Source organism: Dipodomys spectabilis, unplaced genomic scaffold (assembly GCF_019054845.1).
Source record: "Dipodomys spectabilis isolate Male_0828 unplaced genomic scaffold, ASM1905484v1 ptg000179l, whole genome shotgun sequence".
Taxonomy (NCBI): Eukaryota; Metazoa; Chordata; class Mammalia; order Rodentia; family Heteromyidae; genus Dipodomys; species Dipodomys spectabilis.
The window spans coordinates 13,084,064-13,099,427 of record NW_024870856.1 but is presented as its reverse complement, the minus strand read 5'-3'; the positions used below and the strand labels follow the sequence as shown (position 1 = coordinate 13,099,427).

Genomic DNA, 15,364 nt, shown 5'->3' with positions numbered 1-15,364 from the left:
TGTAGGGCTGGTGTTTGTGTCTGTCTGTGGAGGGTCTGGGCAGTAAGTGTAGGGCTGGTGTTTGTGTCTGTCTGTGGAGGGTCTGGCCAGTAAGTGTAGGGCTGGTGGTTGTGTCTGTCTGTGGAGGGTCTGGGTAGTAAGTGTAGGGCTGGTGTTTGTGTCTGTCTGTGGAGGGTCTGGGTAGTAAGTGTAGGGCTGGTGTTTCTGTTTGTCTGTGGAGGGTCTGGGTAGTATGTGTAGGGCTGGTGTTTGTGTCTGTCTGTGGAGGGTCTGGTAGTAAGTGTAGGGCTGGTGTTTGTGTCTGTCTGTGGAGGGTCTGGGTAGTAAGTGTAGGGCTGGTGTTTGTGTCTGTCTGTGGAGGGTCTGGGCAGTAAGTGTAGGGCTGGTGTTTGTGTCTGTCTGTGGAGGGTCTGGGCAGTAAGTGTAGGGCTGGTGTTTGTGTCTGTCTGTGGAGGGTCTGGGCAGTAAGTGTAGGGCTGGTGTTTGTGTCTGTCTGTGGAGGGTCTGGGCAGTAAGTGTAGGGCTGGTGGTTGTGTCTGTCTGTGGAGGGTCTGGGCAGTAAGTGTAGGGCTGGTGGTTGTGTCTGTCTGTGGAGGGTCTGGGCAGTAAGTGTAGGGCTGGTGGTTGTGTCTGTCTGTGGAGGGTCTGGGCAGTAAGTGTAGGGCTGGTGGTTGTGTCTGTCTGTGGAGGGTCTGGGCAGTAAGTGTAGGGCTGGTGGTTGTGTCTGTCTGTGGAGGGTCTGGGCAGTAAGTGTAGGGCTGGTGGTTGTGTCTGTCTGTGGAGGGTCTGGGCAGTAAGTGTAGGGCTGGTGGTTGTGTCTGTCTGTGGAGGGTCTGGGTAGTAAGTGTAGGGCTGGTGGTTGTGTCTGTCTGTGGAGGGTCTGGGTAGTAAGTGTAGGGCTGGTGGTTGTGTCTGTCTGTGGAGGGTCTGGGTAGTAAGTGTAGGGCTGGTGGTTGTGTCTGTCTGTGGAGGGTCTGGGTAGTAAGTGTAGGGCTGGTGGTTGTGTCTGTCTGTGGAGGGTCTGGGTAGTAAGTGTAGGGCTGGTGGTTGTGTCTGTCTGTGGAGGGTCTGGGTAGTAAGTGTAGGGCTGGTGGTTGTGTCTGTCTGTGGAGGGTCTGGGTAGTAAGTGTAGGGCTGGTGGTTGTGTCTGTCTGTGGAGGGTCTGGGTAGTAAGTGTAGGGCTGGTGGTTGTGTCTGTCTGTGGAGGGTCTGGGTAGTAAGTGTAGGGCTGGTGGTTGTGTCTGTCTGTGGAGGGTCTGGGTAGTAAGTGTAGGGCTGGTGGTTGTGTCTGTCTGTGGAGGGTCTGGGTAGTAAGTGTAGGGCTGGTGGTTGTGTCTGTCTGTGGAGGGTCTGGGTAGTAAGTGTAGGGCTGGTGGTTGTGTCTGTCTGTGGAGGGTCTGGGTAGTAAGTGTAGGGCTGGTGGTTGTGTCTGTCTGTGGAGGGTCTGGGTAGTAAGTGTAGGGCTGGTGGTTGTGTCTGTCTGTGGAGGGTCTGGGTAGTAAGTGTAGGGCTGGTGTTTGTGTCTGTCTGTGGAGGGTCTGGGTAGTAAGTGTAGGGCTGGTGTTTGTGTCTGTCTGTGGAGGGTCTGGGTAGTAAGTGTAGGGCTGGTGTTTCTGTTCGTCTGTGGAGGGTCTGGGTAGTAAGTGTAGGGCTGGTGTTTCTGTTCGTCTGTGGAGGGTCCGGGTAGTAAGTGTAGGGCTGGTGTTTGTGTCTGTCTGTGCAGGGTCCGGGTAGTAAGTGTAGGGCTGGTGGTTGTGTCTGTCTGTGGAGGGTCCGGGTAGTAAGTGTAGGGCTGGTGGTTGTGTCTGTCTGTGGAGGGTCTGGGTAGTAAGTGTAGGGCTGGTGGTTGTGTCTGTCTGTGGGGGGTCTGGGTAGTAAGTGTAGGGCTGGTGGTTGTGTCTGTCTGTGGAGGGTCTGGGTAGTAAGTGTAGGGCTGGTGGTTGTGTCTGTCTGTGGAGGGTCTGGGTAGTAAGTGTAGGGCTGGTGGTTGTGTCTGTCTGTGGAGGGTCTGGGTAGTAAGTGTAGGGCTGGTGGTTGTGTCTGTCTGTGGAGGGTCTGGGTAGTAAGTGTAGGGCTGGTGGTTGTGTCTGTCTGTGGAGGGTCTGGGTAGTAAGTGTAGGGCTGGTGGTTGTGTCTGTCTGTGGAGGGTCTGGGTAGTAAGTGTAGGGCTGGTGGTTGTGTCTGTCTGTGGAGGGTCTGGGTAGTAAGTGTAGGGCTGGTGGTTGTGTCTGTCTGTGGAGGGTCTGGGTAGTAAGTGTAGGGCTGGTGGTTGTGTCTGTCTGTGGAGGGTCTGGGTAGTAAGTGTAGGGCTGGTGGTTGTGTCTGTCTGTGGAGGGTCTGGGTAGTAAGTGTAGGGCTGGTGGTTGTGTCTGTCTGTGGAGGGTCTGGGTAGTAAGTGTAGGGCTGGTGGTTGTGTCTGTCTGTGGAGGGTCTGGGTAGTAAGTGTAGGGCTGGTGTTTCTGTTCGTCTGTGGAGGGTCTGGGTAGTAAGTGTAGGGCTGGTGTTTGTGTCTGTCTGTGGAGGGTCTGGGTAGTAAGTGTAGGGCTGGTGTTTGTGTCTGTCTGTGGAGGGTCTGGGTAGTAAGTGTAGGGCTGGTGTTTGTGTCTGTCTGTGGAGGGTCTGGGTAGTAAGTGTAGGGCTGGTGTTTGTGTCTGTCTGTGGAGGGTCTGGGTAGTAAGTGTAGGGCTGGTGTTTGTGTCTGTCTGTGGAGGGTCTGGCCAGTAAGTGTAGGGCTGGTGTTTGTGTCTGTCTGTGGAGGGTCTGGCCAGTAAGTGTAGGGCTGGTGTTTGTGTCTGTCTGTGGAGGGTCTGGGCAGTAAGTGTAGGGCTGGTGGTTGTGTCTGTCTGTGGAGGGTCTGGGCAGTAAGTGTAGGGCTGGTGGTTGTGTCTGTCTGTGGAGGGTCTGGCCAGTAAGTGTAGGGCTGGTGGTTGTGTCTGTCTGTGGAGGGTCTGGCCAGTAAGTGTAGGGCTGGTGGTTGTGTCTGTCTGTGGAGGGTCTGGGTAGTAAGTGTAGGGCTGGTGTTTCTGTTTGTCTGTGGAGGGTCTGGGTAGTATGTGTAGGGCTGGTGTTTGTGTCTGTCTGTGGAGGGTCTGGTAGTAAGTGTAGGGCTGGTGTTTGTGTCTGTCTGTGGAGGGTCTGGGTAGTAAGTGTAGGGCTGGTGTTTGTGTCTGTCTGTGGAGGGTCTGGGCAGTAAGTGTAGGGCTGGTGTTTGTGTCTGTCTGTGGAGGGTCTGGGCAGTAAGTGTAGGGCTGGTGGTTGTGTCTGTCTGTGGAGGGTCTGGGCAGTAAGTGTAGGGCTGGTGGTTGTGTCTGTCTGTGGAGGGTCTGGGCAGTAAGTGTAGGGCTGGTGGTTGTGTCTGTCTGTGGAGGGTCTGGGCAGTAAGTGTAGGGCTGGTGGTTGTGTCTGTCTGTGGAGGGTCTGGGCAGTAAGTGTAGGGCTGGTGGTTGTGTCTGTCTGTGGAGGGTCTGGGCAGTAAGTGTAGGGCTGGTGGTTGTGTCTGTCTGTGGAGGGTCTGGGCAGTAAGTGTAGGGCTGGTGGTTGTGTCTGTCTGTGGAGGGTCTGGGCAGTAAGTGTAGGGCTGGTGGTTGTGTCTGTCTGTGGAGGGTCTGGGTAGTAAGTGTAGGGCTGGTGGTTGTGTCTGTCTGTGGAGGGTCTGGGTAGTAAGTGTAGGGCTGGTGGTTGTGTCTGTCTGTGGAGGGTCTGGGTAGTAAGTGTAGGGCTGGTGGTTGTGTCTGTCTGTGGAGGGTCTGGGTAGTAAGTGTAGGGCTGGTGGTTGTGTCTGTCTGTGGAGGGTCTGGGTAGTAAGTGTAGGGCTGGTGGTTGTGTCTGTCTGTGGAGGGTCTGGGTAGTAAGTGTAGGGCTGGTGGTTGTGTCTGTCTGTGGAGGGTCTGGGTAGTAAGTGTAGGGCTGGTGGTTGTGTCTGTCTGTGGAGGGTCTGGGTAGTAAGTGTAGGGCTGGTGGTTGTGTCTGTCTGTGGAGGGTCTGGGTAGTAAGTGTAGGGCTGGTGGTTGTGTCTGTCTGTGGAGGGTCTGGGTAGTAAGTGTAGGGCTGGTGGTTGTGTCTGTCTGTGGAGGGTCTGGGTAGTAAGTGTAGGGCTGGTGGTTGTGTCTGTCTGTGGAGGGTCTGGGTAGTAAGTGTAGGGCTGGTGGTTGTGTCTGTCTGTGGAGGGTCTGGGTAGTAAGTGTAGGGCTGGTGGTTGTGTCTGTCTGTGGAGGGTCTGGGTAGTAAGTGTAGGGCTGGTGGTTGTGTCTGTCTGTGGAGGGTCTGGGTAGTAAGTGTAGGGCTGGTGGTTGTGTCTGTCTGTGGAGGGTCTGGGTAGTAAGTGTAGGGCTGGTGGTTGTGTCTGTCTGTGGAGGGTCTGGGTAGTAAGTGTAGGGCTGGTGTTTGTGTCTGTCTGTGGAGGGTCTGGGTAGTAAGTGTAGGGCTGGTGTTTGTGTCTGTCTGTGGAGGGTCTGGGTAGTAAGTGTAGGGCTGGTGTTTGTGTCTGTCTGTGGAGGGTCTGGGTAGTAAGTGTAGGGCTGGTGTTTCTGTTCGTCTGTGGAGGGTCTGGGTAGTAAGTGTAGGGCTGGTGTTTCTGTTCGTCTGTGGAGGGTCCGGGTAGTAAGTGTAGGGCTGGTGTTTGTGTCTGTCTGTGCAGGGTCCGGGTAGTAAGTGTAGGGCTGGTGTTTGTGTCTGTCTGTGCAGGGTCCGGGTAGTAAGTGTAGGGCTGGTGTTTGTGTCTGTCTGTGCAGGGTCCGGGTAGTAAGTGTAGGGCTGGTGTTTGTGTCTGTCTGTGCAGGGTCCGGGTAGTAAGTGTAGGGCTGGTGTTTGTGTCTGTCTGTGCAGGGTCCGGGTAGTAAGTGTAGGGCTGGTGTTTGTGTCTGTCTGTGCAGGGTCCGGGTAGTAAGTGTAGGGCTGGTGTTTGTGTCTGTCTGTGCAGGGTCCGGGTAGTAAGTGTAGGGCTGGTGTTTGTGTCTGTCTGTGCAGGGTCCGGGTCGTAAGTGTAGGGCTGGTGTTTGTGTCTGTCTGTGCAGGGTCCGGGTCGTAAGTGTAGGGCTGGTGTTTGTGTCTGTCTGTGCAGGGTCTGGGTAGTAAGTGTAGGGCTGGTGTTTGTGTCTGTCTGTGGAGGGTCTGGGTAGTAAGTGTAGGGCTGGTGTTTGTGTCTGTCTGTGGAGGGTCTGGGTAGTAAGTGTAGGGCTGGTGTTTGTGTCTGTCTGTGGAGGGTCTGGGTAGTAAGTGTAGGGCTGGTGTGTCTGTCTGTCTGTGGAGGGTCTGGGTAGTAAGTGTAGGGCTGGTGTTTGTGTCTGTCTGTGGAGGGTCTGGGTAGTAAGTGTAGGGCTGGTGTTTCTGTTTGCCTGTGGAGGGTCTGGGCAGTAAGTGTAGGGCTGGTGTGTCTGTCTGTCTGTGGAGGGTCTGGGTAGTAAGTGTAGGGCTGGTGTGTCTGTCTGTCTGTGGAGGGTCTGGGTAGTAAGTGTAGGGCTGGTGTGTCTGTCTGTCTGTGGAGGGTCTGGGTAGTAAGTGTAGGGCTGGTGTGTCTGTCTGTCTGTGGAGGGTCTGGGTAGTAAGTGTAGGGCTGGTGTGTCTGTTTGTCTGGGCGATACAGTGCAGCCGGCGTGCTGTAGTCACATCTGAGCTGGTCGAGCAACAGGAATCCCACTCCTGAGCTGATGGAATTGCTGATGGGTTTCTTTACCAATAAGGTCTACTAGGAACCTGAGCCCTCGCAGCAGTGTGGGCAGTGTGGCTGCCGGTCTCTTCCCATGTCCCCAGTGGCATTCGATGTCATCCAGCAGTCAAGCAGGATGACAAGGGTCGTTTTCTCGCCAAAGCTTTAAAATGGATCATTGTCTGTCCCAGGCTGCAGTGAAAAAGAGAAAGTCACCATGAAGGTTAAATGCTATTTCCTTTCTTTTTTTTTTTTTTTGGGTCCAGTCGTGGGGCCTGAACCGTGGGCCTGGGCGCTGTCCCTCAGCTCTTCAACTCAAGGCTAGCACTCTACCACTTGAGCCACAGCACCACTTGTGGCTTTTTTCTTTTTGCTTATGTGGTGCTAAGGAATCGAACCCAGGGCCTCAGACATGCAAGGCAAGCGCTCTACCACTGAGCCACCTTCCCAGCCCCAAATGCTGTTCCTTTCTTCTTCCTCAAATAGTTCTTTCTGAGCTTGTCCCTCCTTAGTCAGCACTTGGGCTGTCTCTGGCTCCACTCACCTGTGTGGTATCTCCCTCAGGCTGCCATCCAGTCACAGCTGGACGGGGTGCGCACAGGCCTGAGCCAGCTCCACAGCGCACTGAGCGACGTCAAGGACATCCAGCAGTCGCTGGCTAACGTCAGCAAGGATTGGAGGCAGAGTATCAACACCATCGAGAGTCTCAAGGATGTGAAGGATGCGGTGGTTCAGCATAGCCAGTTAGCTGCGGCTGTGGAGAACCTGAAGAACATCTTCTCAGGTAAAGGAAGACAACAAAGTCAGGCGCTGGGTGTCTTGCTGGAGTACTCAAAAGGTACCTTCCCGTGTGCACAGCTGTTTCTCTGCAAACTTGAGGAGCTGTGTGGTCAGTGAAGAGGCAGGCCCGTATGTTCAGTATACTGCTTAGGCCTGACTTCCAGTGGGTGGATAGCTTGATTCCTTGCCCACTCTTGTTATTTCCCTGATTGAATGAATGTGGGTGGAATTGATCAGCCAAGCTAGTGAGGGCCAGGGGAGAAAATGTAGTTCTGTGCCAAGATAGCACAGAGTGGACAGCAGAGCCAGTGCTGTTAGAGGGGGGGTCTTCCTCTGGACAGAAGTGGAGTAGCAGCAGTGCACACCCAAAGGGCTGTGGCTTAGAAGAGCGGCAGTTCTCAGTCAGGGAGCGGATGGACTGGGGGTGGGGCAGACCAGGGGTCTTGATGTGGGTGACTGGAATAGACCTGGGAGGGGTGGCTAGAGGGCTGGTCCTCTTAGAGTCAGTGGGGTACAGACAGCTTCCCAGCCCTGGACGCAGGCAGTCCTCCCCTGGTATGCTGCCTGCTAGGATCAGTCAGAAAGCCCCGTCCTCTGCAGTTCTTGGAGAAGTATTAAGCAAATTTGGTGCTAGTTCTCTAAATGTTTGATTAATTCACCAGTGACTTCACTTGGTATACAGAGTTTTTCTTTGTAGGGAGATTTTTGGCTACTGATTCTAACTAGCCATGGGTCTTTGAGATTTTCTAAGTGTTTCTAAGTATTTATCTAGATTACCCAGTTGGGTAGTGTTTCATCTTTTACCATGCTTTCTTACAGTCCTTTTTATTTCTGAAGAGCCAATAGTTATGTCCTACTTTCTGATTTTATTCATTAGAATCTTATTTTCTTAGTCCACCTAAGCTAAAGGTCTGTCAATTTCATTTATCTTGGCAAAGGATCATTGAGTTTTTATTTTTGTGTGTTTTTTTTTTAATCTTTGTTTCTCTCTGCTCTAAACCCTTTTATTATGTCCTTCCTGTTAGCTTTGGGTTTAGTTTCTTCTTTTAGCTTTTTTTTTTTTTTTTGGCCATGGGGCTTGAACTCTGGGCCTGGGTGCTGCCCTTCAGCTCAAGGCTAGTGCTCTATCACTTGAGCCACAGCACCACTTCCAGTTTTCTGGTGGTTAATTGGAGAATAAGGGTCTCACGGAGGGGTTGGGAAGGTGTCTCAGTGTAGAGTGCTTGCCTTGCATTCCTGAGGCCCTGGGATTGATTCCTTAGCACCACATAAGCAGAAAAAGCCAGAAGTGGCACTGTGGCTCAAATGGTAGAGCTCTAGCCTTGAGCTGAAGAGCTCAGGGACAGCGCCCAGGCCCAGAGTTCAGACCCCGTGACCAACAAATAAAAGAAAAAAGAGTCTCATAGACTTTCCTGCCCAGGCTGGCTTTGAGCTGTGATCCTTAGATCTCAGCCTCCTGAGTAGCTAGCTTAAAGGCGTGAGCCAGCGGCACTCAGCATTCTTTTAGTTCCTTTAGTTATAGAGTTAAGTTGCTGATTGGAGATTTGGGGGGGGGGGGGGCGGGGCCCGGTCGTGGGGCCTGAACTCTGGGCCTGGGCACTGTCCCTCAGCTCTTCAGCTCAAGGCTAGCGCTCTACCACTTGAGCCACAGCGCCACTTCTGGCTTTTTTTCTTTTTGCTTATGTGGTGCTGAGGAATTGAACCCAGAGCCTCAGGCATGCAAGGCAAGCGCTCTGCCACGAGCCACCTTCCCAGCCCTGGAGATTTTTTTTTCATTTAGTTGAAGTATTTCTAGATGGACACTTTTCTTTTAACTTTGGTCCTGTTGCTCCCATATGTTTTGGTAGGTTTAGTTTTCATTTCCATTCTTCCCTAAGTATTTTTTTATTTTCCCTTACGATGATATCTCTTCTTTGCCCTGTTAAGAGTATTGCTTAATTTGCACAAACTTGTGAATTTTTCAGCTTTCCTTTGTTACAGATATTTTTATTTATTTATTTATTGCTGGTCCTGGGACTTGAACTCAGGGCCTGGGCGCTGTCTCTGAGTCTCTTCATGCCAAGGCTAATGCTCTACCGTTTGAGCCACAGCTCCACTTGTGGCTTTTTCTGAATGGTTTTTTTGGAGATTGGAGTCTCACAGACTTTTCTGCCCAGACTGGCTTCAAACCGCAATCCTCAGATCTCAGCCTCTTGAGTTGCTAGGATTACAGGCGTGAGCTACCAGCACAGCTGTTACTGATTTTTAATTATTTGTTTTGTTTGGAAAAGATACTTGTGGATCTACCTTTTAAAAATCTATTGAGGGCTGGAAGGTGGCTCAGTGGTAGAGCACTTGCCTTGCATGCCTGAGGCCCTGGCACTGTGGCTCAAGTGGTAGAGCGCTAGCCTTGAGCCGAAGAACTGAGGGACAGCGCCCAGGCCCAGAGTTCAGGCCCCACGACTGGACCCAAAAAAAAAAATCTATTGAAATACTCCATTTGTGGCCTAAATACGGTCTTTCTGGAGAATGTTCTTTTGCACTTGGAAAGAGTGTGTGCCATTCCTTTGTTGCTTATCCAGCTTTCTTGCTCACAGCTATTGCTCTATCATTTGAACCACACCACCAGCCTTGCTATTTTTTTCCTTTTTAGGTTTTGGGAATTTTTTTTGCTGGTCATGGGGCTCGGACTTGGGCCTGGATGTTGTCCCTGGGGTTCTTTTGCTCAAGGCTAACACTCTACCACTTGAGTCACAGCACTACTTCCAGCTTTTTCTGTGATTAATTGGAGATAAGAGTCTCACTGACATTCCTGACCAGGCTGGCTTTGAACCTTGATCCTCAGATCTCAGTCTCCTGAGTAGCTAGGATTACAGGCATGAGCCCCCTGGTGCCCAGCAATATTTTAAAATTTTTAATTGTTATTGTGAAGGTGATGTACAAAGGGGTTACAGTTACATACATCAGGAAAGAGTACTTTTTTTTTTTTAATGGTGAGGCTTGAACTAAGGGTCTGGACACTGTCCCTGGGCTTTTTTGCCACTTCTAGTTTTCTGGTGGTTAACTGGAGATAAGAATCTCACAGACTTTCCTGCCTAGGCTGGCTTTGAACCTTGATCCTCAGATCTCAGCCTTCTGAGTAGCTAGGATGACAGGCGGGAGCCACCGGCACCCTGCAGTGCTGTCCCTTCCCTTGCTCTCTCCCAGTCCTTCATATATTTTGATGGTTTGTTAGTAAATGCAGAAGTGTCCATTATTATCATCATAATTGTTTTGTATTTCTGGGTGTGCCTTCCATTAATACAGAACGGCTTTGTCTCTCTTCAGTGTATTGACTTTGCCTGGTGTTGGTATTGGCCTGTTTTCTTTTCCTGTTTTCCTCCACTTGGTGGAACATCTTTTTACCCTGTACCTCCATCTGTTTGTGTCTTTCACTCTGAGGTGTAGTTCTTGTAGATAAACATAGTTGAATCACGTGTTTTAAAATTCATTCTGCCATCCCTTTTAATTAGAGAGTTTAATTTGCTTACATTTAAAATGGTTGTTAGGATTACATAATAATTTGTCATTTTGTTGTTTGTTTTCTGTATGTTACATGATACTTTTGTCCCTTATTACCTGTATTATAGTCTTGTATTTTTAATTTTTCATAGTGAAATGTTTTAATTTCCTTCTTGTTTTATGTGTATTCTGTTGATATTTTCTTTGAGATTACCATAAGGATTACATTTAACATCCTCATATTATAGTAGTTCAGTTTGACTTTGTGTCAGCTTTACTGCAATAACATACAAAAACTCTTCCTAAATGGTTCCTTTTGGTTACATCTCTATATATGTTGTGTCCAAAAACATAAACCAATAATTTTTACTTTACAGTGTTAGTATTTTAGGTCATATAAAAAACAAAAGGTTAGGTTAAAAAGTGAAGTTAGTTATACTAGATTTTATCCTTGTGTTTACCTTTGATGAGATTTTTACTTCGTCATGTAACTCTGGGTTGCTGTTTTGTTAGCATTATGGGTTACTGACTAGTGTCTTTTCATTTCCGCCTGCAGGGCTTCCTCCACATCTGGGGTGCCCAACCTTCCCAGCTTTTGTTTATCTGGGAATGTCTTCATTTCTCACTTTTGAATGATAGTGTTTGAGATGTAAGATTCCTAGTTGATAGTGTTTCCTTCTAGCAGGTTGAACACGTTAGCTTCTGGCCTCCAGAGTTCCTGAGGAGAAGTCTGCTAGTTATGTGTTGAGTTTCAGCTATTGCTGCTCTTTGTCTCTGTATTTCAAGTTTGATCACTGTGTCATGATTTGGACCCCTGCTCTGCTGGAGGGGGGTCATTGAGCCGTATTCGTATTTTACATCAGACCTGGGAAGTTTCTGTCTCTCACTTTTTCAAAAGAAAGTCTGGGCTGCGCTCTCGCTTCTCTGCCCCATGGTGTGGGTCCACTAGCTTCCGTAAGTGTTGTCTGGTACTTTCTACTCCTCATGTCTGAACATTTCTTTTGGCTGGTTCTTCTCACTTTTACTCTGAATCTATCTTGTGAATTTTTCACTTCAGGTGCAGAGTTTCTTTCTGGTTTCTTTTTATGCTTTCTATTGGTTCTTTTCCATTTTGTTCATTATTGTTTGCTTTCTCCATACCTCAGTTCAGTTAAACTGTTGTTTCAAAGTATTTTTGTAGTAAACCCACCATCACATCTTCCCAGGAGCAGTTTCTGTTGATTGACAAGTAGAGAATGACATTCTTTCTAAAGCATTTTAAAACGTCTTAAGTGTATACAAAATGAAGCCTCTAGTTAAAAAATTGTTTGCCTTCCCCCCAGTGGCCCCCAAATGACAATTATAAGATTTTTTCTAAATCATAAGGCTATATAGACAAACATTGTATGTTTTCACAGTGCCGTTTTGTGCCTTTTCCAGTGCCCGAAATTGTGAGAGAGACTCAGGACCTGATTGAGCAAGGGGCCCTCTTGCAGGCTCACCGGAAACTGATGGACCTGGAGTGTTCCCGGGACGGCCTGATGTGTGAGCAGTACCGCATGGACAGCGGGAACACAAGGGACATGACCCTCATCCACGGCTACTTCGGCAGCACACAGGGGCTCTCGGATGAGCTGGCCAAGCAGCTGTGGATGGTGCTGCAGAGGTCACTGGTCACCGTCCGTCGCGACCCCACCTTACTGGTCTCTGTGGTCAGGATCATTGAACGGGAGGAGAAAATCGACAGGAGAATTCTTGACCGAAAAAAGCAAACTGGATTTGTTCCTCCTGGGAGGCCCAAAAACTGGAAGGAGAAAATGTTTTCCATCTTGGAGAGAACTGTGACAACTAGAATTGAGGGCACACAAGCAGACACCAGGGAGTCTGACAAGATGTGGCTTGTGCGCCACCTGGAGATCATCAGGAAGTACGTCCTTGATGACCTTATTGTCGCCAAGAACATGATGGTGCAGTGCTTTCCTCCCCATTATGAGATCTTCAAGAACCTCCTGAACATGTATCACCAGGCCCTGAGCACACGCATGCAGGACCTTGCATCCGAAGACCTGGAGGCCAATGAGATCGTGAGCCTCTTGACCTGGGTCTTGAACACATACACCAGGTATAGCCTCCTTCACATCTTAATGAAAAAGCATGCTGGCAGAGAGTTCCCAGTCAATCTCCTGCATTGTTTTGCATGGTACTCATGGCTTTGTTTCCCGAGTTGTGAAGGTCTTTCTGGCTGTCCACCTGTCCAGCTGGAGATTGATTAGTCCATTTTCTCTGTTGTGGTTGTAGCCATGTTTGGGTGGGGTCTCTGCTCTCTGCGTGGAGCACCCATGGTGCACTATGGTGGGCTGTTTTCTGTGCTCCTTGTATGTGTTCCTCCTCACGTCAGTGCAGAAAGGTGTGAAGAGAGATGAGATGCCAGGCATGGATGAAGATGGTGGTTTCTCAGCTCTGCTATCTATGTGCAGCCCTTTGCTATGTGGACCTGCTCTCTCCTCACAGCATCCTGTCCTGCAGCCTGACCTTGGGAAGCCTTGACCCCATTGCATCCTATGTGAGCAGCCCCATGCGGCAGGATACAGTTAGATCACATCTGTGGGACAGATGAGGGCAGTAGTACAGAGGAATGTAGCATTAAGGCATGTCAGTGTTCTGAGTGATTAATCCCCAGACTTTTAAGAACTACATATATCAATATTAAGTGTTCCTCACGAGAATGTTTTCCCTGGAACCAAGAAGGCCTTTCCTTCTGTGCAGGAGATGCATATCCCTTTGCTTTCTTTGAAGATGAGTTTTTCATCAGTAATGCTATGTATTCATGCCCTAGGCTGTGCCCATTCCACAAAGACCAGTAATGTTTGCAGCAGTGCCTCCTGTTTTTACTTACTAAGTGAAACATGACCATTCAGTACCTCCTGTTGGCTAGGCTTTGGTCTCGTTTGTGAAAATGCAGTAAGTTGAAGAAATCGGTCTCACCTTTGTGGTTTCTGTCCTGCAGTTGAGCCCTGCCTTGTCTAGCGGGTATAGTAGTATGAGGTCAAGTTGAGGTGATCTAAGTGACCACGGCCATTTAAAGAGAGGTGGTATCACAGAGGGACCGCTACAGTGTTAGCTCTCTGGGGCAGCGTGTTTGCATGTCGGATTGAACCGTAGACTCACCCGAGAGTATTTCCATGTTCCTCTGGCTTGTCACTCACACCCGGTTTTTACGGTAGTGCAGAGATGATGGGGAATGTGGAATTGGCCCCAGAAGTGGATGTCAGTGCCCTGGAGCCTCTGCTCTCTCCGAAGGTGGTTTCTGAGCTGCTGGACACGTACATGTCAACTCTTACTGTGAGTAGAGCTATGCTGCAGACCCAGGGACTGCCGTGGGGCTGTAAGGTAGTGGGGCAGCTGTGGACAGCTCTGCTTCTAGTCTCGGCACACCCGGTGTTAATTGGAGGAGGGTGTCCACTTTGCAGATATGAGAATCTGTTGTGCTCGAGGGCATCAGCTGGTACTGCCATCTGGCTGATGAGAACTCGGTATCCAGGGCACACATGGTGTTACCCGTCAAGATTCTTCATCTTGGTGTGGGGTGGCAATCAGAGGAGCAAGGGACCAGTCTGACTGCAGAATGACCAGGCGGTCTCATTAAGATCAGGGTTCAGGCTATCCCTGAGTGTTAAGGTAGCATTTGAACCCAGAGCTCAGGATCACTAGGAGCTAGAAGACTGTCTCCCATTGGTGCCTGAGCTGACCTGGCTGCGTGTCTCTGATGGCCTGGTCCTGGACAGATGGCCTCACCCTTGGTGACAGTGTTTGCCCACTGGGTCTTCTGCTTCATTCTCCTCTTTATCTGCAGTGAGGCCTTGCCCACATGCAGGGAGAATGCCTAGTGCCCGGTTGCTCCTGAGCTGTCCGCTCCCTGGGCTCTTTCTTGGGAGCCGAGATTGCTGAGAGACAGGTACCACGTCTGCTGTATTCAGCTACTCCCTCTGTAGTGAGAATGTTAGGCACACTCAGAGCCTGTTCTTCCCTTCCTTCTCCATGATGCCAAACCTCCAGTCCAACATCATTGCCTGGCTGCGGAAAGCACTAGAAACAGACAAGAAAGACTGGAGCAAAGAGACAGAGCCAGAAGCTGACCAGGACGGCTACTACCAGACAACACTCCCTGCCATCGTGTTCCAGGTGAGAGTCCCTCCATCCTGTCTCCTGGGTGGCTAGTAGGATCCATCAGGTTTACAGACAGAATTCCTTGATTTTCAGTTAAATAATTCAGTAAGGTGTCAAGAGGTCTCTCTCCCCCTCCCTCCACCTTTTTCTTTCTGGAGCAGTGAGACTCGGGATCCTGTTTATCAGCTGTTACCCAGTGTCACTTTAGATTTCTTAGACATACCTTCTGGGTCTGAACTGGGAGCTAATTAAATGCTGGTCATATGTGGCATCTCATTCCAACTCTCCAATAGCAGTAAATGGCCAAGGTTTGTTAGTGGAATGCTAAGTAGCTCAGTTTTATTTGGTGCCCTTGAGGGAGTCTTGTATCATTTTAAAAGTATTTTCTTGTTCATTAGTCATTGTACTAGTGTTGGACCATGTGCATTTTTATCATTAACTTACAGCTTGGTGTCCTACCGCCCCCCTTGCGTCTTTGTTCTCCTTTCTTGCTCTGTGTGTCATCACTGAGGGGCAGAGCAGTTGTGGGTGTTGGACCTCGAGGAGGCAGGAGTTGAGTGCTGGTGGGCAGGCCTTCGTGATGGGGAGCATCCTCACCTTCTCTCAGACCCCAGCCCCCCAGCCCCATCCCATCCCCGCTTGATGGTCACAAGCCTACACCCTGCGACCCTTGAGAGTGGGTGAGCAAGAGCTGCTTTGTAGCGTGGGCCTGGGGCTAAGGTCCCCACCCAGACGACAGGCACCACCAGCATTGGACTTTACTTTTCAGTGGTCCCTTTTTTCTCCCCTTTGAATTTGGACTGTCACAACTTCCAGGTGGGATTCTGCTATTGGGGAGATTGTGTCAGAATTCTTAAGTTCTCCAATTTTTAGATGTTTGAACAGAATCTTCAAGTTGCTGCTCAGATAAGTGAAGATTTGAAGACAAAGGTACTGGTTTTGTGTCTTCAGCAAATGAATTCTTTCCTAAGTAGGTATGTATTTTGCCAGTGCACTAAATTTGAAATTATGTTTTTAAAAATTAAGAGCAAAAAAATTGTATCTACTAGCTGAGCATGGTGGTATATGCCTGTAAGCCAGCACTGAAGTAGATGGATTGTGAGTTTGAGACCAGCTTATATTGCATAAAGAGACCAAGTCTCAAAAAAGAAAACAAAAAGATGTTGATCCTAACATGTTAAAAGATAACTTAAGCCTAGATTATCCTCATAAGTCGCCTTCTATTATTATTATTATTACTTGTGTATGTGTCTGTGTGTGTGCACGCACACACATGCACACATGTGCATATACGGTCCCTGAGCTTTCTTGCTC

General features: G+C 49.5%; 1 protein-coding gene across 1 annotated transcript in view; it reads left to right on the top strand.

The window, feature by feature from the left end:
* The window catches only part of Exoc3 (exocyst complex component 3), a 34,698-nt gene that overhangs the window by 7,423 nt on the left and 11,911 nt on the right, over positions 1-15,364 (top strand). The window contains exons 3-7 of the mRNA XM_042695190.1: positions 6,209-6,428; positions 11,324-12,005; positions 13,108-13,225; positions 13,940-14,065; positions 14,924-15,024. Of these exons, the coding sequence (XP_042551124.1) occupies positions 6,209-6,428; positions 11,324-12,005; positions 13,108-13,225; positions 13,940-14,065; positions 14,924-15,024 (1,247 nt within the window). The remainder of the gene's footprint in view (positions 1-6,208; positions 6,429-11,323; positions 12,006-13,107; positions 13,226-13,939; positions 14,066-14,923; positions 15,025-15,364) is intronic.